This window comes from Sturnira hondurensis, unplaced genomic scaffold (assembly GCF_014824575.4).
Source record: "Sturnira hondurensis isolate 20B ecotype Veracruz unplaced genomic scaffold, ASM1482457v3 Scaffold0014384, whole genome shotgun sequence".
Lineage (NCBI taxonomy): Eukaryota > Metazoa > Chordata > Mammalia > Chiroptera > Phyllostomidae > Sturnira > Sturnira hondurensis.
Window position 1 is genome coordinate 18,023,516 of NW_028087015.1, and position 25,892 is coordinate 18,049,407.

General features: G+C 46.4%; 1 protein-coding gene across 7 annotated transcripts in view; it reads left to right on the forward strand.

Moving 5' to 3' along the window:
* The window catches only part of TRIO (trio Rho guanine nucleotide exchange factor), a 328,151-nt gene that overhangs the window by 224,886 nt on the left and 77,373 nt on the right, over nucleotides 1–25,892 (forward strand). For all 7 annotated transcript variants that reach the window (XM_037063022.1, XM_037063020.1, XM_037063018.1 and 4 more), the window contains 9 exons: nucleotides 472–581; nucleotides 1,539–1,608; nucleotides 2,221–2,310; nucleotides 5,242–5,334; nucleotides 7,545–7,656; nucleotides 9,391–9,581; nucleotides 11,586–11,687; nucleotides 14,881–15,023; nucleotides 15,620–15,719. In XM_037063022.1, the coding sequence (XP_036918917.1) occupies nucleotides 472–581; nucleotides 1,539–1,608; nucleotides 2,221–2,310; nucleotides 5,242–5,334; nucleotides 7,545–7,656; nucleotides 9,391–9,581; nucleotides 11,586–11,687; nucleotides 14,881–15,023; nucleotides 15,620–15,719 (1,011 nt within the window). The remainder of the gene's footprint in view (nucleotides 1–471; nucleotides 582–1,538; nucleotides 1,609–2,220; nucleotides 2,311–5,241; nucleotides 5,335–7,544; nucleotides 7,657–9,390; nucleotides 9,582–11,585; nucleotides 11,688–14,880; nucleotides 15,024–15,619; nucleotides 15,720–25,892) is intronic.

Genomic DNA, 25,892 nt, shown 5'->3' on the forward strand with positions numbered 1-25,892 from the left:
TGAATGTGAGCCGCCGGTTTCATGTGTCCGCCCTTCTGTGGCGTTCCAGGCCTGTCCTCTGCTCATTGTGGGGATGACACAGCGTTAATCCTCCTGTTCCATTCATCCCATGACGGCCTGGCTGACGTTCCCTTTGTATAGAGTTTTACAGCCGCTTCCGAGAAGCGCGCCTCCCAGTTGTGACTGACAACTAATACTCAGTTTTATGAATGTTTGTTGTACCTTGTGGACAGGGTCATTCAAAGGTAGAAATAAGTTTAGAGCTGAAAAGTGCAGGGACTATTCTCAAGTATTATAGCAACTGGGGAGCTCTTTTTTTCCTGTTTTTTTTATGCTTGTTTAAAACATTCCATTCTTAAGATATATTTTCAGGTGTACATTAACTCTGGGTCTGTATCTACAGATGTCATACACATCTGTTTCTTAAAAATGTGGTGTTGGTTTCTGACACCTCCGTTTCCCTCCTGCCAGACCTACCTGTGGGAAATGACCAGCGGCGTGGAGGAGATCCCCCCCGGCATCGTGAACAAAGAGCTCATCATCTTTGGGAACATGCAGGAGATCTATGAATTCCACAACAAGTGAGTGGCGCTGTCTTTGGGCATTTATGGCTAGTTACTCCGGGAATCTCGATCCTGTGCTAGCCTTTCATAACAAGAAATCAGGGGTTCCGAGAGAAGTAAACATTGATTTCAGTGACTCTTTTGAAATCGGAATGAATCCTGTCAGGCTTTCTTAAGAAAGACTGACATTCTCGAGTCTACTATTATACAGACTCAGTTTTAAATCTGTGCTCACTTTCTACAGAAATAAGATTAGGAAAATGGTGAAAACTGTTTTTGCAGGAATCCGAACCTCTCTCAGGCTGTGCCATCAGCTTCTACATAAGTTATTTCTTAGGGTTAAAATAATGAAGGGATTTCCATGGGTGGCAGGCTCACGTTTGGTCTTTTCAGATAAGAGGGGAGAAGGAACGGAGGGTGGGGCAGATGTGTGGTCTGTGCAGACTAAACTTGCTCTCCCTTGGTCAGAGGAGGCACACAGGCTTATTTCTAAGAAGTTTTTAAAAGGCAGCAGAAGCTCCTTTAGGTAGAGTCTGTGCAGCCCAGTAGCCTATGGAAGGACAATGCGGGGCCAAGGCTCACGGGGTGTCCCCACTCCCCCACCCCAGCAAAAGACACGAAAATCCAAAGGGCTTCTTCTCTTTGGGTCAGATACTTATGTCCCTACATCATGCCCCTCGGTACCAAACATAACACCTTCCCAGAAGCGAGCCACTAGGATGGATTGGGGTTAGAAAGTCTTTAAATGCTAAACTGATTAGCTGAAAGTTGCAATAACTTGGCCCAGTTCAGAGCTGCACATTTTGTCAAATCTCACAATCGAGAGGGCACACATTTTTCACTGCATGTGATTAACATGGTGAAATTCGGGTATTGCCTGCAGCCATGTTATGCCTGGTCAGACTTCTGGCATATGTCACTATTAAAATGTTTTAAAATGTCTTAATAACATGATAATGTTTTTATCCTCTATAGCATATTCCTGAAAGAGCTGGAAAAATACGAGCAGTTGCCGGAGGACGTCGGGCACTGCTTTGTTACTTGGGTAATGAAACCTCGGCTTCTTGTTGTCCCATAGTTACTTGGTGTCTCTGAAGGAAGTTGGAGGGAATGGTGTTCGTGTCTTTTCTGTCACCGTCTTCTGCTGGTAGCTGCATAGAGAACTGGGCTTTGTCTCAAACAATTCCATTCCCCAGCTAGTTATTAATGCAGAATGAACTTACTACTGTCAGTAATGATGGTCTGAAAGAGACCGTTTGTGTGCCGGAGCTCTGTGTGGCCCTGGGAGTTCTCGGCTTGCCATGAGTGCCCGGTCCTGGGTGGGGCAGGGGGACCTGAGGAGTCACCCAGTCCTGAGGGGAGGCAGACCAGTGACCTGGTGACCATGACATCGGAGCATACTGCCCACATTTCCACACTCTTCTGTGGGGGGAGAGAGGTGCCCGACCCCAGCTTGCTAGTCAGGGGAGGCTTCTGGGGGCGGGGGATATCAGCAGGGGGTGTTTCTTATTTTAATAGGTGTCTTTATAAAATAGGGATTCTTTAATTTGGGGATTAAATACCTTTAATCCACACCATTTCTTTTCTTCGTAAAAGTTTATCGTATTTTGATGTACAGCCATTTGAAAGTGATAGTCCAACTTTTCTTTCTTTATAGGCAGACAAGTTTCAAATGTATGTCACTTACTGCAAAAACAAGCCTGACTCTACTCAGCTGATACTGGAGCAGGCGGGATCCTACTTCGATGTAAGTCATGGACGACCAAGGAAACAGGGAAATTTCCCGAGTTGTATTTAGCATGCCTCAAATGCAGAATGTTCATGACTTTCACCTGATTCATGGGACAATATTTTCATGTTTATCTATCACGTATACGGTGGGATATTCTTATGTTTTCTTCTGTTTTTAAAAGCTCCTTCTGAAGTATAGCAAGCTATGTATCAGTAAGAAATTCAGATATTTAAAACATTTTTATTGTTACTCAATTGCAGTTTTCCCCATTTCCCCCCTTCCTCTCCCCTGCCAGAAATTCAGATTTTATATGCACATGCATACACATCATTACTATTATTTTTGTATAATCATAAATTTTTACATGTAAAATTTTGTATAGAAGATATAAACTATTAAATTAAGCTCCCCTTCCCCTTAAAACGGTAACTTTGAATATTTTTAATCATTTATTTTTTCCATTTTAATTTTATGGTGTTATTATTTTCCAAAAGTGACCTATCAATAAAATTTTACAAATGTCACTGTAGCAGCCAGACCCGGTGGGAGGTTTATTAACTGTATTCTCATTGGTGTAAACACAGAGGTAGCTCATCTCTGGCTTTAAAAGGTGTTGCAGGGTAGCGACTTACTACAGAGAAGAATGGAGCCTTATGGTAGAACATGTAGAATGCCTTTTGGGTCTCCGGAATGTAGTCATACGTGTGCCAAGTAAATTTTGATTGAAAAAGGAGGTAATTTTGAGTATTACGTTTGATTTGGTGCACTAGGCCACCAGGATATTAGATGTTGTCGTGGGTACCCTTGCATAAGGCCAGTGGTGATGACCTGCCCTTCCCTGACCGTCTCAGAGGGCAGAATACAGTTTGGCTCCTGCCTCTGAGGTGAAGCCCCACCCGCAGGTGGCCCCGCCTTCACTGTCATTCTCATGACCAGTACTCAGACATCACTGCCTTTGTAAATGCGAAGTCTGCTCACAGGCCATCGCTGCCTTTTCTTCACAGCATTTCACACGATCCTGGGGCTTCGCCATCAGAAGACGCCCACACTGTGGTTACCTGCAGCGTTAGAATGATGCAAGGCCTAAGCATTGAGAACACGTGGCACGTTTAGTGCTTGGAACCAGAGCCATTTTTAAAAAACCCTGTGCCCTAAAAATCTTCAAGGATACAGGAAACCATGTTTGTCTAACTTAGAGACCTCATAGGCTACATGTCTGGAGTTTTCCTTGCACAGTGTTTTTGCTCATCCGTCAGGGGTTCCTTTGACTCTCAGTGTCTGTGCGGGTGCTTAGCAGAGAGTGTGAATAACACAGGATGCCCGCCTTTGCAGAGAGGAGTGAGATCAGCGAGGACTTTATTGCCTGTAAATGACTTAATCACAAATGCAAAGGAGAAATCCTGGCCTCGGATATATATGCCACTGACCAGGGAGCTAGAAGCTCCTTTTACCCTCTGGCTCTCTCCACCCTCCCATCCAAAATAAAATTGTATAAGAAAAGAAATTTTAGAAAAGGGAAACTTTATTATTTCAGCAGGCTTAAATCTTTGTCAGGTATTTTAGAAGACTACTGTGATCTTATAACCATATTTTGGTTGTATAATACTATGATAAGGCAATGAGGATGTCAACAGAATAGATTCATGTTTAGAAATATCGGAGATGCAGTTGTGAAGATGCTGCTAGAACACGGTGTGCTAAGCAGACAGCGCGCTGTCTTTCCTGCGTGTTGTGGCGCGTCCAGGAGAGGGACTGCCGCTCAGCCGTGCGAAGGGCAAACTCTTGCTACGCAAACAACATGGATTAGTCTTCAAAACGTGGCTTGCAAGCAGCTAGATATAAAGGAATTCTGTTCTGCATGATTCCTTTTATATGAGCTTTCAGAATGTGCAAGGCCAGTCTGTGGTGGCAGAATCTCCAACAAGGGTTCCCTCCTGGTGGCGGCAGGGGTGTAGGGGTGGGGGAATGACCAGAAAGGGGCATGAGGGAACCTCCGTCATGGCAGAAATGCTCTGTATCTTGGCTTGGCGGTTGGTTACAAGTGGGTTAACGCGGTCCAGAACTCAGTGACCTGTCCTTAAGACTTGGAATTGTACTGTATGTGAAAAGAAATCCTTTAGATGTGATATTAAATGATGATGGTGTGTATTCATCATTACATCTTGAATTGCATATTCTTTAATCTTTGCAAGTTGAAAAGAAACTCTCAAAAGTGTATTTATGACCTGGGAGCCAGAGGAGGGGTTGTCAGGTTTCCCATTGAATCTGCCAGGTGCCAAGTGGTTGGGTGACTCCTGTGGTGGCACTTCATGAGACTCACCCTCTAGCCTGCTTGTCCTGGGGAGCCTGATCTAAATGACAGACAGACAGCCGGGGATCACAAGGGTGTGTGGTGGCCTCTAAATCAACAGTGAAGCTGAAGCATGGACTGTCAGATCATTATTGGGGTTTTTGAAGAGCTTCTGAGAAGGCTGCTAAGAACTAAGAAAATGCAGACACAGTCTGTTGGTGAGGGCACTCTGGGCTAGAAGGTGGTGGAGTAATGAGCGTGCACAGGAGAGCAGAATTCCTTAATAATGCAGTGATGGAAGGAGGAGGCCTCTTGGGGCGGGAGGTGGGCTGTGGGGCGGGACGTTGTCTGTGACTCAGCAGGGGAAGCTTCACGAGAGAAGGTGAGTCAGCCCCTGACTCGGGGGTGGCCCGTGTGATCTCTGCGTGGGAGAGCCAGCGACATAGAGCAAACGCTGCTGCCCTCTGGATTCAAGGTGTTAGCTTGGCTGAGCTGTATTGTTTTTGACCACATTAAAAGAATAATCAGTTATTTCTGCTGTATGCTTAAAATAATCTGTGTGTATTCATTGTGGGGGTAATAAATGTAAACTTTTGGTGCTCTCTAACTTACCCAGTGAGGTTTTTATTTACATATGTAATTTTGGTTTCATTCAGGAGATACAGCAGCGGCACGGATTAGCCAATTCCATCTCGTCCTACCTTATTAAACCAGTTCAGCGGATAACGAAGTATCAGCTCCTCTTAAAAGTATGTATGAAGCATCTTCAGCCCACAAAGTTTTGATTTATGTATTACTATTCTGACCATTTTCTTTCTATGTAAAGTACTCTGAATTTTTAAAATGACACCCAGCGTGTTGCTTTTATTTTTAATACATTGCCATTTATTTCCCTGCCCAGTTTCTTAGTGTAGCAGGTAAATAAGAGTATGTTCCTCCATTATGCACCTAAACATCACTGACCAGTCGTAGTCCCCAGCACAGAATGAGAAGGAAAGAGACAGCCCTGGATATTTTATGCCATTCTTCCTACTATGGCTGCTGACTGTGGGCCAGCCGCTGTGCTGTGCGCGTGTGTAGCTGAAGGTAGCCTCACAGGGGGAGGCTAGTCTGCAGGTGCCAGCTGGCCCATGAGGGCATGGGATGTGCCCAGCAGTGTCACTGGGTCCCTACCACCTGGATGTGGCTCTGCACTCGGATCAGGCTGATGCCTGGGTTTTCCAGTGAGTCCAGGGAGAACTCGCCCTCAGGAGCTTCCTCCCCCTTAACTCCAGCCAGTCATTTGTCCATTTGTCACACAGATTCATGCATATTCTTCATACAGATCCCAAGCACGTGAGTCACACTGGTCTCTGCTTTTTCTTGGTTTTGAAGGATCATAATTAAAATCACACTGGTAAAAATTTAATAATCACTATGAATTTGTGATAAGAATGTCGAAGAATGCATTACATAAATCGATACATGTTTTCCTGACTACAAGAAAAATAATCTACAACTTCCATCCGATGTTTCCTACCATTCCCCTGCCTGGCGAATGTTGGCCGTAGACTATACCAACCATCCATTCATCCCAGTGACTGAGTTTGCGACTCCAGCTGCCCCAGTTCACCCCCAGCACAGCAATAGGAGGTGACAATGAAATCAGAAGATGGAGCTATGCATACCTGGGGTTACAAAAATGCTTTACTCTTTTTGTTGGTAAGAAAAATCTAGAAACAGTTTAGAAGTAGCTACATTCTTTTGTGAAAGTGACACCATTCTGGAACTTCCCTATCAGAACACACTTCCTACACTTTGGTGTCAGAACCTCACTGAGTGGCGGTCTGACTGCCTGTGCAGGAAATGGGGATGCTGTGACCGTGAAACAGAAGCCAGGAGGCGAAGCTGTTTATATTGATATTTGCCCTTTGCTTTCTAATTCCACAAAAGCTGTTTACCTCAATGTCCTCAGGCTCTAAGGATTGTCTTTCTAGCATGTAGTTCTGCTCAAGATCTCCCTTTGTGTGACTTCATGCCCAGCCACTCACAATTAGACTGCTGCTTTAATGTATAAGCCTCCCCTGACTCTACTGAGTGGAATCTGTTCTTGTGGAGAACAGACATGCTTTTCCACCAGTGCAGTGAGTCTCCGCGCGTTTTTGAAGCACTTTTTTGCCACGTTGTTCAAAATGGTAGATAAGCATCCTCTGGTCGTGAGTAAACGTGCTTGTGTGTAGCCAGGTTGCTCTGAGCCATCCAGTGTGAGACCAAAGCTGACTGCACCGTCATGTCCCTCTGTGGAGCACGGGGACACAAAAAGCTGCCGACACTGTCCCTGACTGATCAATGATCGTTAATGCACTGGTACAGTACCTTGGAGTGCAGAAGAATCCGGATTTGTTGTTCCTGCCACGTTCACTCCACACCAGTGCTGTTCCGCTGAGGTCTGAGATGCACTCAGTGCATCTGGGAGTGTGATGCAGTCGTTGGAGCGTTTTCCAAACATCCCACACACGGGGGAAAGCTGTTTCACTGCAGACATTCCCACGGCACTGCCGTTCCTGCTGTGCAGCGTGGCGGTTCTGGGTCTGGTGGCCCAGTGCGAATGTCACCAGAGGTTCAAAACCATGCTGGGAGCCTGTGGGAAGCACAGCCACACTGGCTGGACTTTGGCATGACCTTCAGATACAACCAGGAGCTGACTATGCTCCACTCTACTAATTAGTATTTTTATCTATCTTTTTTGAGGCTTGATAGTTAACGTGTGCACTAATTTTATGTTAAATTTTGACTATCCCTGGTATACTCTGATGTGATGTATGGGCAGTGATTCATTTTCTGTGAGGATATAAGCCCAGTAGACCACAGTCTATTTTTTGTCTTGAAAATCATGGATATTTGGACTCTCATTTCTGCAGAGATCATGGTGGTGGAGTTTCACGGTTTGGGGCCAGCTCACAGGCTTTGTTTTCCACAGGAGCTGCTCACATGCTGTGAGGAAGGAAAGGGGGAGATCAAAGATGGCCTGGAGGTGATGCTCAGCGTGCCCAAGCGGGCCAACGATGCCATGCACCTCAGCATGCTGGAAGGTAACTGCCTCCCCAGAGCGCGTTGGCGTGCTTTCTGCTGACGTCTGTAAAGGGATATCCCGTGCCCTGAAAATCCGGGCTTCGTACCTCTGTGTTTATTTCGGATTTAAGAGTCCAGATGTGAACGTCTTCTTTCTTAACAAACTGGTTTCATTGCCTCCCCTAAAGACCACATGAACAGCCTCCGTCTCTCTAAGTGCCTGTCCCTGTTCATTCCTGCAGAATGGCCTCTCCACGCCTTGAGCCCCAGGGGTACTTGGTGGCTCTTGCCTTCGCCCACCTGGCCTCTGGGATAGGTGGTGGTTGGAAGGCAGGATAGGTCAGTCCCCCGAGACCATAACATCCTTAAAAGAGCCAGCTTGTTGCTTCCTCGTCTCTTGTGTTCCTCGCATCATTTGCCAGAGACCTGAACGTAGCAGGTACCATATACCTGCCTGTGCAATTCAACGGGGTATCTAACACAGCAGAGAATCAGATAAATGCACAGAAAAATTTGTGTCGCAATTATAATGTCCTTGAATGCCTGTGTTCAGGAAAGCTCGTTCTGTGTTACAGAGCATAACTCTTACGATCAGGTCACACAGAAATCTTTATGAGAAGCCCGTGGTGGCCAGTGTAGTTATTGCTCTAGCCCCAACAACACACTGGTCAGGGCAGAGGTGCTGTCTGCTCTTTGCTGCAGAGACCCCCAAATCAGAGGCCAAGCAACACGGCTCTTTCTTTCTCTGCTGTGAAACCCTGAGCTGGTACAGCAGCCTTTCATGGTGTCCAGGGCTCGGGCTCTGTTCCAGCTCGTTTCTCTCCACTCTGTGGATGTTGTCTGGCTGGCTCAGTTCGGGATGTGTGGAGACCATATTCACCTTCTGTCTAATAGGAAGTGATGGGGAGGGAGGACAGGGAACAGCCAGAAAGGCAGAAACTAAGCCTTGTACACTGACTGTCCCCTCCTGGCCTGAGCATAGGTGCGTGGCCGCCCCAAACTGCAGGGGGCGCTGGGGAAGCGCAGTGCTTCTTTCAGCATCTGCGAAGGGGGCTTCTGCTGTTAGGGAAGAGGGGCAGTGGAACCTGGGAGATAACTAACAGCTACTTGCCTCGGGTATCTTCAGGTCCATATAATGGGGTCACTTCCATGAAGAGATGAGTGTTAGGGTGAGCCAGCCAGGGGCCAGAGCATGACTGATTCACGTGAAGAATTTTGTATTCAGAGGAAGGAGAACTCCCTCAAAGATGAGTAGCCAGGGACATTTCCCAGGAAGAAGGCTAGCCAAGGCCTTGAAGAATGCCCGGAACTGCTGTGGAATGTGTGGGAAGGGTGTTCTAGGCTGAGGAAGCAGAGGTTCAAGATAGGCTGGGGTAGGGGAGGGCCTGTGGGAAGTCAGGGACCCATTCTGGGTGTGTGGGGGGGAGTGGCGTCCGTGAGGGAAGGGCAACGAGGGGTAGAGTCAAGCCAGTCCCAGATGGTGAGAGCCCTGAGGAGATAGAACTCAAAGAATAAACCAAGAGGAATCCCTGCAAATTTTTTTGAATAGCCGAAAATACACATGAAGACTTGCTTCAGGAAGAACTGTCCTTTGAGGATGGGTCAGTGCTGGGAAGGCTGGAGTCAAGGGCCCTAATATGAAACGGTCTTTCGACATTTAATCGATGGGCATCTCCCAGATGTTTAAGTAGTCACAATGCTGTCTTTTTTATTTTTGTTGTAAATTGATGGTGCCTCCTCTTTTTGTGTTGCAGGGTTTGATGAAAATATTGAGTCTCAGGGAGAACTCATCCTGCAGGAATCCTTCCAAGTGTGGGACCCAAAAACCTTAATTCGAAAGGGTCGAGAGCGGCACCTCTTCCTTTTCGAAATGTCCTTAGTGTTTAGTAAGGAAGTGAAGGATTCCAGTGGGAGAAGCAAGTACCTTTATAAAAGCAAACTGTTTGTAAGTACAGACACACAGGATTTTAAGTTTAAAGGTCACGTAATTGCAACTTTTCTGTGGACGGGGGAAATTACTATTTGTCGCCTTCCGTTTAACCTCCCCAACCACCCTAAAATGCCAAGAGTCCGAAATTGTCCTGTTTTCGTCGTCTTCAGTGAAATTCTTTGACAGCCTGGATCCACTAGAGAGCGCTCATGAGTTTGGGCTTCCTAGACTTAGGATACTTGTTTTTTCTGAATTCCAAAGACTCTAAGGACAGGATAGGAAGACACTTTGTAAGTGAATTTAAATCCTTTACCTCCTGTTACCTTTACTAGCTTTACAAACACATAAAATTATTATATCAGGCTGTAAGTTCTCATATTATTATAATTATGTTTTCCTTCACCAACATTGGAATATATTTAAGCAGCCTTACTGGGTGGCTCACTATGGGATGAGATTTGAAATTTTTCACTAAAAATAAGTGTATAATAAGTAAATATATGGGTTAACAATAGCAAAATATGGATATAGGAGGTAAGTATATGTAAGCAACACTAGTTTCAAAGATCTGCAATCCCACCCATTTAGAGACACTTGGGTGCTTGGTAGATACAGCAAGGCCTTTGAATTCTCACTTGTCAGTGTACTTCCTGGCAAGGGAAACATACCTGGTACCTTTTTTTCATCGGTAGCATGCCCAGCCAGTCTCTTTATAGAATCACAGTTGACTCCAGGAGAAGTCTCAGGCCCACGTTGTCCCCTGGGCCCACTGTATTTCCTTCCTCCCTTGGTGGGCAGTATCTCAGAGGACTGTCACCAAACAAATAGCTGGGCAGTGTCAGGCAGTGGGCAGTTTGGGCGAAACTAAGGAAAAGTTTCTCTGCCATCAGAGAAAGAATAGAAAATGCAGCAGAGTTTGGTTTCTTGATACAAGGTATGGCAGATTGCTTATAAATATTGGTAGATGTTTGGAATTTGGATAATTTGTATTTTATACGTTATACATTTTATGATATCCACATGTTAATCAAATTCCCAAAGCAATAAAATACTACCAAGTGTAGAAATCATCTGAATAATAATCTGGGCTTTGCAAGTTCAAACTAATGGTTTTCATACCATTTTCTTTGGCTGACACCCGGTTTGAGATTGTCCTTTGGATCACAGCCCACCTGACATCATTTTAGATCATATTCTAACTGCAAAGGAAAAATGCAGCGTTGCTGGCTAGTAATTTCACTAGCTGGCTTTAATCTATCCTTCGAGACCAAGCTAGTCCGTTTTAGAAGCTGATACATCTTCACTCAATTTATCTTCTAAAAGTTAGGGTTCCCTCAGAGGCCACCTCTGGAGCTACAGCTTATGAATCACTTCCTTTGCTGGAGGGAGAAGAATGCGTTCAGGGTGAACTTGATTGTGGTGGGGTGTGGGGGCTGAAGATGTTGACCTTCATCTATACTCTTCCATGCTCTGCATATTACAGCTGCATGTATTACAGAGAGCAGTTTTGTCTCTAGTCCTTGCAATTATTAGTGAAATCCTAAAAGGTAATGCTATTGATAAACAAAGTGGACATCATTTGCCCTCCGTGAAGCTACTCTTTTGATGCTGAAAATGGAAGGTGGCAGCTCTTTTACAACTAGAACAAACTCATTTTGTTATTTATTAGGTTGAAATTAGTCCACTCTTGATTTTCTAGGTAATAGAGTTTTCAGATATTTTGCTTTGCTTTCTCTGGATTTACTTGTTGACTTGCATTAAAATCTCCAGTAGAGGTGCTCAGAGAAAATAAAAAGGATAAAACCCACAGCTTTAGCCAAAGAACAAAATTTCCTCATCTTAACTAAAATGAGGCCTAAAGATTTCCTATTAACATGTTAACAAACTATGTTGTTATAACCTAGCATGACCACGAGACACCAAAAAACGTTTTGTGGGGGTTTTTTGTTTATTTTTGTTTTTGTTTTTGTTTTAGACTTGGAATTGTACTCTCAACACTATGCTTGTCTCTTTTTCCAGACCTCAGAGCTGGGTGTCACAGAACACGTGGAAGGAGACCCTTGCAAATTTGCACTGTGGGTGGGGAGGACGCCGACTTCAGACAATAAGATTGTCCTTAAGGTAAGTTCCCGGGAAGCTCGGGATGTGCTGTGTGAGTTTATCATGGCAGTTTTTGCTTGTCCCCCGTGGGTGAAAGACACTGCTTTTCATACGGTTTTACGTCTTCCTTTAACGTCTTGTTGGGATCAGTGAGCACCACAGAAAGAAGGGTAGAACACGTTCCGTTCGGTATTCCAGGGTTGAAATAACATGAGCTAGACTTTTGCTTGCCTAGTGAAGATCGAATGGAGCAAATCCTCAAACTTCTCGCATACTTCCAGTCTTAAAAAGAATTAGTACATTCCCTAAGAGATGCAGGAAGTTAAGATAGAGGAGGAAAAGGACATGGGCCCACAGCTGGCACTGCACACTTGACCTCTGGTTTCCGGAAGAAAACGGGCACCTGATGGAGTTGTGACGGCCTTCGAGAGTTTTGAGGTTGGACATGCCAGGAGTCACCATGGGACTAAGGCTCTTTCACTTCCCAGTTTGGAGGCAGAGGGACAAGGGACATAATTACCAGGTGTAGCGTTTTTGATAATGCTTTGGTTTAAAGTGTTGGAAAACACTAAGGGTGCTTTGAGGTACCTAGACTTTGGGGGAGGGAAGTACCTTGGAATATTTGATTTGAGCTCTGTCTTGATTGTCCTAGCGTCTCCTAGGCATGGCAGAGGACTCTTAGGAGTGTCTTAAATAACTTCCCTCCCTTTGTGTTTGAGAAAATACAGATGGAACTGTCTTTTTTTTTGAGCTGTCTGGAAAGACCGTAGTCAACTGAAGGATGTTCTGGGGAAGATGTAGACAGAGATTTGTAGGATATTGGGAGACGGGCCAAAAGCTTAATGGGACTCTGGTGTGTGAACTTGCGTGTCAGCGATTTCAGATAATAATCTGAATCATTCCCTTTAACCTCTCTGTGGTGTGTCTGGCGCCCATGCTTGTTCAGCAGCGCATCACTCTTGGGCAGCCTGCGCTTTCGTGACCTCTGACTGTTACGCCATTGCGCATCAAGGTGTTTGTTCACGCAGAAAGGATGAATTGGTTTTGCAGTGGGTGTGTGATTACCAGACCAGTGTGTTCTTGTTAGCAGTGGCATAAAGCCCTGTAAAGTATTCATTGTACCGTTAGCTAAATATTAGACAACTGAACTTCTCTAAGGCGTACAATTTTAAACTATACTGAAGACCTAAAAGCTCCAGCTTATGTTAAGTGTTTTTCCAGATTAGTTGCAGCGACAGATGCCAAAGGGTGTGTCTAAAAAATAGAGCCAGATGTCGTAGCCAGATATGGATTACTTTCACTTAGGACATGATAAAGTGCTCATGATGCCGTTGGAGAATGGGTGTCCTGTGGGCTTTACCAGATGGAGGTTTTCTAGGGAATTTTGAGTAATATTTTCCTGACTTCCAAGTAAAGACTAAAGGGAATGAGGTCCGCGTTAACTTCAGAGACTGCTCTGTGGGGACGGGGTGGAGGTGGCGGCGGTGCAGATGGCAGTGACGGTGGCTCCGGAACCGGTGGGGGTAGAGGTGATCGTCATGGTTGAGCAGGTGGTGGAGCTGTCGGTGGGGGCAGCAGTGAGGTCGTGGTGGTGCCAGAGAAGGTGGGGGTCGTGGGGTGGCGGCCATGAGGGTGATGATGGCCCAGTAACTGTAACACAAAACTGTGGCCTCTTTTTTTCTTTTATCGTCCATAAGGGAGAATTTTCTTTCTAAACCCTCCCTTGAGCAGATAGAGACGAGGAGGTCTGCCCTCCATGGACAGAGTGACGACCTTGCTGTCTGGCGTGAGAATTGCCTGTGCTGCTGAGCCCTGGTGGCAGTTTCTCTCCGCCGGCTCCCAGCACCGCTGCACGGCCTTCCTCGGGTACTTCTCCTTGCTCCTCCTCCTGAACGTTCGCATCAGGCTCTTAGGTTCCAGGAGATCTGTGTGTTTGAGTGCTGGCCTGAGACACTTGTTTCACAGACATGCGCCCCTGTGCCCTGGCCGCCCTGCCGGCCGCCCCGAAGCAGCCAGGTTGACTGCTCTGCTGTCCTCGGGGCGGGTCTGTGATGGAAGCAGTGGGCCCCTCGTATCCTTTCTTTCCCCATCACTGCCCCACAGCGACCTTACAGACACGGGCTCCAGGGAAAGCATTCTATTTAGAGAGTTCTCAATTTCAGTTTCCCGTCCCACCACAGGCTTCGGCTCTCTCATTTCCGAAACAAGGCCCACCACGAGAAAGCGGTGGGTTCCCCTCCCTTCTGTGATCTCATCTACAAATCCCACTGACGACTGTTTTGATCATTCATAGGAATGCTGTTTACATCACAGGAGGTTGGTGTTTTCCATAAGGAAATCAAAAACTATTACTCAGGCCCAGCACGTGTAAAAAGGAAAAACAAACCACCTCCCTTGAGGCACAGTGAAAGGAAAAAAATCTGGGAAAAGTGATGCCATGTGTGTTCATTCAACAGATGCTTATCGAGTATCTGCTATGTGTCATGGTCAGAGAGTCTTCCTCCACAGCTGTAATGAAGTAGAGGCGAGTCCACCGTGTGGAACTGGCAATAGGCTGCACTGGTTTACTCTAGTGGTTCGTTCCAATTTATGAGCAGAGGCACGTTCACGCGGAGCTTGGGGGCAGGCTGTGTCGTGCACCCTTGGAGCTCTGGCTCCTTCACCTGCTGGTACTGTGACTCGGTGTCCACGCCGTAGTCCCGCGAGGACAGGGAGGCCTGACGCCACACAGTGCTCGTGGGGGTGAGCAGAGGGTGCAGGTGCTGTGATGTGGCCGCTGAGGCTGTTGGACGAGTCCACCAGACAGGGCAATACGACTCATGGGCATGAGTTCAGTTCTACTGACGCTTCACTAGCCACTGACCGCTACTCTTGGCCTAAATAGCCTTAGAGAAGTTTTGGTTTGGGGTGGCCGTGTTTTCGTATTTTCCCAGGGCTGCTTTAAATTTCTTGGGGCCAGGGAATGATTGATGATTAGAATATCCAGAGATCTGACATAATATGAATGCTATAAAATAAAAATGGTTTTGTGAAAATACTCGAAACAAGGGTCATTGATTTCATGGCGCATCAAACGTAGGATGTGGTTGCTTTTCTGCTGGAAAGGTATTTTTTAAATGGGAAACCCCAGGAATGCAGGAGACCTGCCTGTGGTTAGTACAGCATCCGGAAGGGGTCCCTGTTGCCTCCTGATTGCTTCTCACACCTCGTTAAGGCCTCCAGCCTAGAAAACAAGCAGGACTGGATCAAGCACATCCGGGAAGTCATACAGGAGCGGACCATCCACCTGAAAGGCGCCCTGAAGGAGCCCATTCACATCCCCAAAACAGCCCCGGCCGCAAGACAGAAGGGCAGGAGGTGAGTGTGCTGCGGGGACTGTTGGCAAGTGTGTTTATGTAATGGGGAAGGAACAAAGCAATGTTAATTTCGTATTTTACGGGAGTTGTTACACATTTTGAGGAATTTTTTAAAATACCATTTATGTGTCACATTCTTAGCAACGAAATCACTTTGTCAAGACAAGATACTGCTGCAGCTTAAAGTAATTGAAGGGCCAGGTACAAATCCCCGGTCACTTCCCTTTCTTTCCCACCCCATGGGTGAGCCTGGGCACGTGTGTAAATTGTGCACGTGGCCTTGGATGAGTCACAGTGGCTATTTTTGTTTCCCCCTTCTAAACTGAAAATAATCACATCAACTGTGTTTTATTCGGTAAATTGAATGGAACGAGATAGGTTCGATGCTTGGCCCAGGCAGGGCCTGGCAGAAAGTCTGTGTTGGTGAAGCGTGATCAGCCCTCGTGAGTGCAGTCGGGGGGCCGGCGGTCAGAAAGACTCACTGGCATGTCTTTAAACACATCTGTTCTGTCTCCACCGACTAATGGGTGATCTTCCCCGGTCTTGAAAAACGACTCTAGCAGAGTCAGAAATTCAAAGTGTGTCTCGTGTCTCCAGGGATGGAGAGGACCTGGACAGCCAAGGTGATGGCAGCAGCCAGCCCGACACAATTTCAATCGCCTCCCGGACGTCTCAGAACACGCTGGACAGTGATAAGGTGAGCTGCACCCAGCCTTTCCCGGGGGGCGGGAATGCAGCCAGGCTGTGGTCTAATGTGAAATAGCCTCTTCCTGTCTGTCAGTGACAGGTGTCATCAGCAGTCTCAGACAGCTGCTATGTGCTCAGAGTGGGGTCAGGACTCGGTAGCAGGGGTGAAGGCTTGGGGCTGTCCGGGTTGGAAGACGCTGTCCCTGAGGATTCAAAAAAAATCACTTGCTCTTCACAGTGCTGTTACCTGGTTTTCTGACAGGGTGTCTTGGGCAGTGCACTTAAGCTTTTTAATTTTATATTGGAGAGAAGAACCTATTATTTTGAAGTAGTATTGTACAGAGCCCTGGCTCGTAAAAGCAGAGGTGTTCTGTTGATGAAGCGGGGGCGCTGGCCTCCCCCCACCGTAGGCCCGAGGAGCCTTGGGTGGGCCAGAAAGTCCCACCCAAGAGCCTTTCTGTTGGGTGGGCCAGAAAGTCCGTTATGTTTTTTTCTGTACAAGTGGCTCGAGGAATGCTCAATTGACTTTAGCATCATTTGAAATAATTTTGTTAGATTATATTGTGACAGCTGTCATATCAGCATGCATTTAAAAAACTTATCAAAATTGGTGAAATTTTGTGCAGCCATTATAATATTGAAGATGGAAGAAAATACACATTTTCAGCGTATTATGCTTTACTATTTCAAGAAAGGTAAAAACACAACTGAAATGCCCCCAAAATTGTGCAGTGTGCGGGAGAAGGTGCTGTGACTGACTGAATGTGTCAGAGTAATTTGTAAAGTTTCTTGGAACTACTGACATTTTGGCCAAATTACTCTTTGCCGTGGGGTATACTATTCTGGCCTATACTAGAAGCCAATAGCAGGAGATAGCTGACATGCTCAAAATATTCAAATCAATAAAGTTATTGGTGAAAATGAAGAATGTGTCTTTTATTTTAGGGAAAAACACATAGCAGACTTTTGGGCCAACATAACAGAAACAGGAAGTATGCCCTGGGCTGGGCCTGCACTGGTGCTGACTGGTAGTGAGATAGATCTGATTTGTATCAAAGTCTACAGTCTTGGCCTGGAGAATCCCCTGATTCTGTCTTGATAAAAATCAAAAAATCTACAAAGTAAATTAACAGGAGACACTGGAATCCTGGGCTTACATGATACACAGATGTGCTCCGTAAAAGCCAGGGCATTCATCTCGACCAAGTCTTCCGTTCGGCTGACAGGAGCGCCTGTTCTGTTCTTTTTCTAGAATGAGAGACCAACTTAAAAAATATATATGTTTGACAATAAATAGGGCTTTCATTTAACTTACCGTCATCAGTTCAGAATTCCTGGGTTTCTCACTGCCTTGTGCGAGCTATGCTTTCCTGGGTGAGACCCTCATCCTGGTCGGGAGATGCAGGAACTCTGCAAAGCTCATTTGTAGGAAGGACGTGCCCTGACTTCACGTCGTTTGGGAAGGATTGATGACAGAGAAGACAGTCGTGTGTTTCAGATGGCGGTTCTTACAGTCCTAGACTTAAGAGTTTTCTCACTAAGTTTGCAGAAGAATTCCTGGTATTTAATGTAATTTCCAAGACACAAGTGAAGTAGGTTTTAAGATACTGCTTTTCTACAGGGATTTTATTTTCAAAATCCTTCTAGTTTGAATAATCAGTTGTTTCTTATTCCATTTTTTGAGTTCACTTACTAATAAGTCCTAGAACTTCAAATGCTTTGAGTATCAGCACTGAAGAATAAAAACAATGTCTCATTTCATTCTGTTCAGAGCTCAGTGTGTAGTGTTCAGCACATATCTCTTGCCAGTAGTAATAGTGAGGAATAAGATAAATTACATGTTCCTGCCTTCAGTTCTTAATAGCTTCTCTACCCACGGCCCCACCCACAGCCTTAAGAAAATAAAGTTTGAACTTGGAAACATTTCATTAGAGTAATTCTGATTATTTTCTTTTAAAAAAATAGTAATTGAGTGATTTCAGTACACAGTTTACATAAGAATTATAGTAGGAATTCTTAATAGTCATAGGAAGTAATAGCAGCTCAGGTTGAGGGGAGTGGCCACGCTCTCCAGACTGTCCTGCAGACTTGGCCTTGGCTGAGGTTCACCACTGCAGCTGTGGGCCCGTCGGGCCCAAAATTCATTCTTCCCAGGTACATCCTCATGGATCTGGTCTGCGTTTACCTAGAAATGAGTTGAAAGTTTATTTTTTTAAAGTCATTTGACGTTGCCAAAGAGATGAATATATGTAAAAGTTCTGCCTTTGGAAGGTGTGTTAAGACTTTTCTGGAGGTTGTTCCAAGAAGAAATGCTGACTTGGTTTTTTCGTGCAGTTTATATATAAATGGGTGGTGGTGGGAATCCAGAAATGCCCCCTGGATGAGGTAAGGGTCTCCCGAGGTGCCACCTCACACATGGAGAACTCGGGTGCTAGCACCCAGTGCAGCCCTGGTCCCCCGGGGCACGGCCGACCAGAATGCGCAGGGGGGTTGCCACAGAAACCAGGCTCTCTCCTGCATTAGGTACTGAAGAACTAGTTCTGCTTCAGATCTGTTCTGGCTTAATAGGCTTATGTGACCCGGGGACGCAGCCGGCATTACTCCTACAGTAAAACAGGCATGGTCTGAAGGGCTGTTGCCATTAAAACAGCCAATTCGATTTGTATCCAATGCAAGAGGAAGAATAAATCACTAAGAGGAAAATATAGGTTTGCAGAAATTGATCATTCTGCCTGGGAGTCTACTGGGATATTAGAGTTTTTGAAGAACTGCCTATCAGTTCTCCATGGATATTTTACCCGTGGAGATAATTCACCAATATCTGTTCATCTCATCTAATGCATTATCTCTAAGCTTTATTCCACAGCCTGGTCAGCCTTGCAGGGCCACTTCTGTGAAGGAAGCCACGGTCCCCACCTGAGCTTCTTGGAGGCGTCCCCTGATGCTCCTGAGTGAAGCTGTGACAATATTTTGTCACTCAGCAGCATTCAGCTCAACATTCTCATGATTCTCCCCCATCTTAAACTAATGCCACTCCCACACTCAGTTGTTTAAGTGGGTGTGGCGTGCATTTGCTTTATACCCCTCACTGAGACCGCAGTCCTTAATAGGCTTGAAAGTATGAAAAAGGAATGAAATGTCTTCCTCAGATCATAGGATTGCAGTGGGTTATCTTCCATTCTTGGGGTCTGCTTTGGGAACAAGAACAAACAGGATGCGAGGCTTAGTAAAGATAAGTGAGCATTTGGAGTTTGGAGAGCATGTACACCCACAAGGCCTTCTGAAGAGAAGGCGTTTGTTTGCCCCCACCCACGCCTGCATTTGTGTGTTCTCTGCTGGGAAGGTTTCCTACGGCCATCTCCCTTTTTATACTTCTCTGGTAGAGCATTTTGGGTTCAGTAGATGATTCAGAAGAATGCATTTTGAAAATCAGGAAACTGCATTCTTTCCTGAGTCAGTTTGTAAAACAGTTTCTCTGAACGAGTCTGCAGCAGAAAATCCCCTTCCTCAGATGGCAGGAACTTTTCTTATGTCTCAAGGTCCTTTCCACCGTACACTTTTCAGGTCTGCAGCCCCTGATGACACTGGTAGATATATCTGTCAAGGGAAATTACTCAGCCATATTCTGCCTGTGACTTAATGTATGATGTCTGTTATGAATTACTGGTTATCATGGAATTTGATTCCATTTCAGAAACTGGGTGGGGGGATGTTTTTGACTGAGCCTCTGGGAGTGTTCTGAAGGAATAGTTATCTGCCCAGGGCTGGGTAATTCTCAGATGAGGCACAGAGGTTTTGGGAGGAGTCTGTTAAGGAGGGGCTCCCCGAGACACCCTCTGTCCAGGGAGCGCTGTCAGAAGAGCTCAGATACAAACCACATGCCCCATGAGCACGTTCCTCTCTCCGAAAGCACCAGTTGTAGAAGATGCCATCTCTTTGCTCTGCAAGTGAGACTAGCACTGATTCTTCCCACATCCATAGCACTTATGCTGATAAAAATGAGTTTATGAAAGTATAATTTGGATTTCAAAGAAATCGAGTGCTTGCCAGACCCTTGTCTCATTTGCCCCGAGCTTGTCCCCAGAGGTGGGGAGGAGAGTGCTAAGCCAGCCTTTGGGGTGGTGAGGAAATGACGGTGGCTAATGACCCTCGCAGGGCCACTCAGCACTAGTGCACTAAAGCCAGAGATGGAATGTGGATCTCGTTACTCTTTGGTGTTACTTTACACTAGAGCTGCACATGGAGCTGAATATTTTTCAGTATAATAAAGAAGAATTTTTAAACTTTTTTTCTTTCTGTGCCTTATTGGACTAATAGTCCATGATGTATTTCCTATAAGAAAAACTTATATTATGAGGAAAATAGAAAACATGGAATCAGACATAGGCTACTGTGGAACAGAGCATCTTAAGGTCAAGATGAAAAACATCACCGGGGCAGGATGCGGTTGTCTGGAGGGAGGCTGGCCCATGCCGGCAGGGACCAGGTGTGAGATTGTTCCTGGACCCAAGGTAACGCCGCTCTAATGTTCAGGGAATGGGAAGTTCAGTGGACGGGTAGTTGGCATGAACTTCCTGAGCTGGATATGATTTATATATGGATCCACATAGTCAAAAGTGTAAATGGTTTTGGTTACTCCTAATAAAGCTACAGCTCTCTGCTGGGGACCTGAGATTTCATGCAGTTTCACGCAGTGACCTTCTAAATCATAGGAACTAGGTTGGGTTTATGGAAATTGCAGTGTTGAGATAGTATATAAAGCATTTAGTGCTGATCCATTTTAAAATATGGCTGAATGCACGGCTTTGATAGAGGAGACCTGTCTTCAGCCTACGTAGAGAATGCCACCCTCTGTCATTCAGCTTCCATCCCTTGCAAACCCGGCAAAAAGCAGCAGCGAAGATGAGCCCAGGTCCCTCGCTCAGCCCTCTCTCTTCTGGCCAGAGCTGCCGCAAGCATCGGGGCACATTTGCTCACGAGAGCCAACTCGCCAGAGCTCTCCGGATCTCCCAGGGCCTTGCATAGGGTTGCCCCATGTCAGCATGAAATCAAGTCATTGAATTCAGAAGCTTTTCTGCAGCGTGGCACATGGTTTTAATCTCCTCAGACAGAACCCTCCAGACGCCTGTTAGCCTTCTCTGCTCAGAGCGTGACAGGGTACAAGCAAGCAGGTCCTCGGAAACGTCATTGCCATTAACACTATTTAGTTACAATGTTGAGGATGTCATAGGAACCTAAGTCTTGTTTATCACGATTAGCCTGTGGTAAAATTGGTGTCATTGTACCTTGGTTCACTTAAAGTCACAGAACCTATCGACCAGTTCAGTGAGGGATGACTTACTGTGGTTCTATCAAATAGCAGATGGCTAAGAACCAGGACGTGCTCACCAGCAGACCTCGGGCTCTGCCTCTCAGCAACCGGTGGCCTTGGGCAAGTCACCTCTCTGTGCCTCAGTGTCCTCATCTATAAATGGGGATAATGCTCCCGCATAGGGCTGTGAGCATTAGAAGTGTGCAGTGTGTTTAGTGTGGCGCCCAGCATGTATTGAGAGCACTGAATATATGAGCAGTTGTCTTTGTTTTAAAAATTGCTTCCCCCTCCCTCACTCTTGAGTTGCTGATGTTAGTACTAGCTGTTGCAGATAACTGTCTATACCAGCCTCTCTTTCCTCTTATTTGGGCACTCTTGATGGCTGACTTTGTTTGTTAGGAGCTAGAAGCTGTCCCAAAATGAATTGCTCAGCCTTAGCACCTGGAGCTACTCATTTTGTTGCCTCAACAGCAAAATCCTGGCCACATATTGAATGGGCAGTTATTGAAGAAGGGATTAAACATTTAATCAGATGTTTGGTTAAAACATTTTTCAAGCTACTCATCTTTGCTCCTACCCAATCAGCTGTGTGGCGGCCACGTGCATGTAAAACGACCCTATGTTATTCACAAGCTATACCTTCATTCATAAATGCTGTGGATCGTCCCCTTGGGCCAGCCCAGGACAGGCGCGTGAGCCCCGGGAGGAGCAAGGAGACAAGTCCTCCTGCGCCTGCCTCTGTTTTCCCCTTTTGCTAATCTTTGTTTTTTATTTTGATACGTGACTGTGGTTTTTTGTAACTTTTAACCAGCTTTGGAGTGCCCTCATAAAACCACAAAATGAATGTTGTCTTTGATCATTGTAGTTAGTCAGGGAAACAAAGCTCCCCCATGCTGAAGTGGAATGCCTCAGTTTGCAAAGGCTTTTTTTACATAAAGGTTGGGCAGAAAGGTAACAGAAGCATTTGTAAGAGTACTGGTGCCCTGAAAAGTGCTTTTTAGTGTGAATTTTAAACTACCGATCAGAGTTGGATCAGCGTTACCACCGAGGGCAGCAGCGCAGCTCCCCTGCAGACGGCGGCGGGTGGTTAGTCCCAGCTGTGCCTCCTCGTGGGGGGGGGCCACCAGCTGGATAGCTGCTTGGTCTGCACCCTTCCGATTGGTGTCCCTTCCTTACAGACAGGAGGAGGCATTTCAGATGAACTTTTCTGGGTAGAAGACGGCCATGCTCACTCAGGAAATGCAGTAAATGGATTCCTCCGGGTTAAGCTGTCCTGAGGAACTTTGCGTTTTCTAGGGCCTGGTGACGTAGAGTGGTGCAGGTGGTTTCCACCGTCTCCATGCTTCCCGCCCGCACTCCGCTCCCTGCGGGCTCTCCCGCAGTGCCGGTCAGTGTGCAGGGGCGTTTCTCACGAGAGTGTGTCCAGAGTGTGGGGAAATGCAGTCACGTCAGCTCCCTGAGCCCTTGAAGCCTGCTGCGTGATGGCTGTCCTCTCTCTCTGATTTACTTAACTGTGTAAGTTAAAGTTTGCCCCTTTAGTTGTATCTTTTAAATGTAACTTCCTTACATCTCACTTTCCATTCCGCCTCCTGTGTATCACACAGCCGAGGAAGCCTTTCAAGGACTGCCTACATGTCAGAAACCAACAGGCGGTTGCCTTGGTAAAGGGTAGAGGAGAATGTGTGAGTACTGTACTCATGGTTCATTTTCTGGACAAAATGTTGGATAGGGTTACTGCTTTTGAAAACGTCTTTCTCACAGATTCTTTATTTGGTGGTAAAAAAAATGATCACCTGAACTTTTTAAAAATATTTTTATTTATTTATCTTTAGAGGGGAAGGGAAGGGGAGAAGGAGAGAAACATCAATGTATGGTTGCCTCCCGTGAGTCCCCTGCTGGGAACTGGCCTGCAACCCAGGCATGTGCCCTGACTGGGAATCGAACCACAATCTTGTGGTTCGCAGGCCTGCGCTCAGTCCACTGAGCTACACCAGCCAGGGCACCTGAGCTGTTTTTTAGTTCTCACAAATTTCTTTATGTACCTCCAAAATGAGAGATTATCAAATTGTCCTCTTTGAAACTCGGCGGCAGGTTTTGGTGAACACTTCTGTGACCTTGGTCTCCGCTGGGCTGAGCACGGGGGGCCTGCTGTTTCTGTCCTCAGGACGACCCCTGCTGTTGAACCCCAGCCTCAGAGCAGGGGCAGGGGAGGCCGAGGGGTGTGACTTGCTTCCTTGCAGTGGAGCTCTGACTCCCGATGGTTGCCTTTCCCTGTTGCCCTTGCTAGGAATGGAGCTGTGCTTCCTAATCCCCTTAACCAAGCCATCAGTCAGCCATTGGTCCGCTCGGCGTGAAACCTCCATGGAACCGCGAGGTTCTTTTGTGAGGTTTCTGAATAGCTGAGCTGTGTCGGGCTGTAGAATGTGACTGTTCACCAGAGTTGACACACTTTGTTCTTTAGCGGAAGACGGCTTTTATTAGACCCATTCCCCTTTCCTTTTTGAATTGCTCTCAGAAAATTGGCCAGACACCCACCTGCAAGCGATCTTGGGTGCTTAAAGTAGAATTGCTTGCAGAGAAGTCGGCGTCATCCACCAGGCCGGTTGTAAAGAGCCCGCTCTTCCCCAGGCAGAGCTTGCCGCAGAGCTGCTCTGGGGGTCTGGGCGTTCCAGCCAGGTGTTTGCCCTTGTCTCTCAGAAAGCTGCCCCACCCTGTTGTGGCTGGGAGGGGCTGCTCGGAGGACCGATGGGTGAGGACCCCACCCCTGGGTCTGTTTTAGTTGCTGCCATTAACTGAGTTCAGGCAAAGCTGCGCTATCACTTGGTTTCTCCAGGAAACATAAAGTAAAACTCTTTTTTGTGCCGTCGAAGGTTCACATGCCTGCGACCAGAGATGAGTGTTTCATTCTTTCGGGTGAAACACAGCAATTTGTCCCCTTTCAGTCATCCTGGCGAGATCTCAGGTGAGGGACCCTGGTTGGATTTGGTAAATAGTCTGTGCCTCTGGGTCACTGACATCCCCTGGCAGCCCTTAAAAAGGCACAAGGGGTGGTGTCCCTGGTCCATGCCCCAAGTAAGGCCATTTTACTACCATGCTTTTTAGGTACCATGTTTATTTTTTAAAGGCGAAAAGCAGGGATTTTCAAAATCTGTCTTGTGGTGTGAATCTCACAGGAGTGTTAATGTGAGTCACAGAAGTTGGCACTTTCATAACTTGCGGTCCTAAACCAAATGCATGTGTTTGGGAGCCCATGGTAGAAGTTCATGACGTGCACAGAAGTAAAGAAGATACTTTGAAAACTTGCACAAGGCATCACTGGAAAAAAAGAAGTGAATTTTACACCAGGTAAATGGAATGGTAACTCAACAGAGTAATGAAATTGGGCCTCTTGAGGGTCAAAAGCAGAGAAGACCTGGGCTGTGCTTACGGAGTGAACATATTGCCTGAACTTTTTCGGATGAGAATTCAGCAGCGACTTGCATCACTTCCACAAAACAGGAATTTGAAGTCCTTTATACAAAAATGCTGTTTTTTTAATTTCCAAACCTGCTTTTAAAGAGAGGTTTTATAATAAGTTTAACATGTTCAAATGTGAACGCTGAGACGGGAATCCACAGATGTCTCTTCTCTGGACTAGAAAACATCCATTTAATCCTCCCTTAAAGATTCGTGCAGGAGATTCTTATGGGAAACGCCAATTGACTCTCAGGGGTGAAGCCAAAAGATACATATTTTCTTTTAATGATAATTTTAGCGCTGTTCGAAAACAGTCTCCTGGTACTAGATTCTGTTACTAAGTTCTCTAAAGCCGTTGGAAAAGAATTTTTTAACTTAGTCTGCAATTCTTTGTCAGAACAGGCTGGACTTTTATTTCTCATGCTCTGTCGAGTACACAGATGTTTCCAATAGTGTTTTTATTACTCTGTAAGGGGCTAAAAAAACCAGTGCCAGAAATAAGGTCTAGCTTAACTCTCCTTGGACAGCCCCCCTCCCACCCTTCCCCCATCCACGGAAAGCACCATGTGACCTTGAGCAGTTGGAAAAATTAATAAAACTCAAGAAAAACGGCCAAGGGCTAGTGACGAGACGGTGTGTCTTGAAGTCCTATTCCCAGGGCTGGGGGTGGAGAAGTGTCAGGGCAGAGTGATGGGCTTGGGCTGCGGGCTGAGGGCAGGGGCGACACGCTGGGCGCACACAGGCACCGGCAGGCAGGACAGGGTCCGTGGGAAGTGCAGGTCGTCTGGGGCCTCTGCGAGCTGGACGCCGCCTCGGGGCTGCGTCGCTGCTCACGGTTTCCCCGGAACAGCACACATTCCTCCTTTTTGTTACAGGAATGAACCACTTCCAGCACATGGGGTTTTTCCAGGAAAACGCTTCTCCGTGCTGGGCCTCTACCTTTCACCTGGACATTAGCCTCCTTGGTTGTTCACTGGGAAATGTGTGAGATTTGCAAGGATTTCCCACAGAGCAATTTGTAAAATTTAGAAGGGATTAGACGTTTGTGAAAAATTCCCTTTGTGGCCCAGCAAAGACGATTCATTTTGTCATGTCTGTGCTTTATTACGGAAGAGTTGGTTTTGGTTTGGTTTCTGTGGTTGTCCAATAGACATGTGTTTCTTATTCTAAATATCTAAACTTTCTCTTGAAAGACAGGCTGTTAGAGTGGGAGGGTGATGAACGGCCCAGGGCAGGACACGGGCCGGCAGCCGTGGTCTGTGGTGGGCCCGGTGGCCGGAGGACACTGCCGCCGTGCGCCCGAGCGGCGGGCTCCGTCCCCAGTCCTCTGCAGGTGGACTGGGGCTGGGTGGCTGCCCTGGACCAGGGATGTCCCCCCGCAGGAGACCCCGCTGTTCCCTCCTCCCACGCACTGCA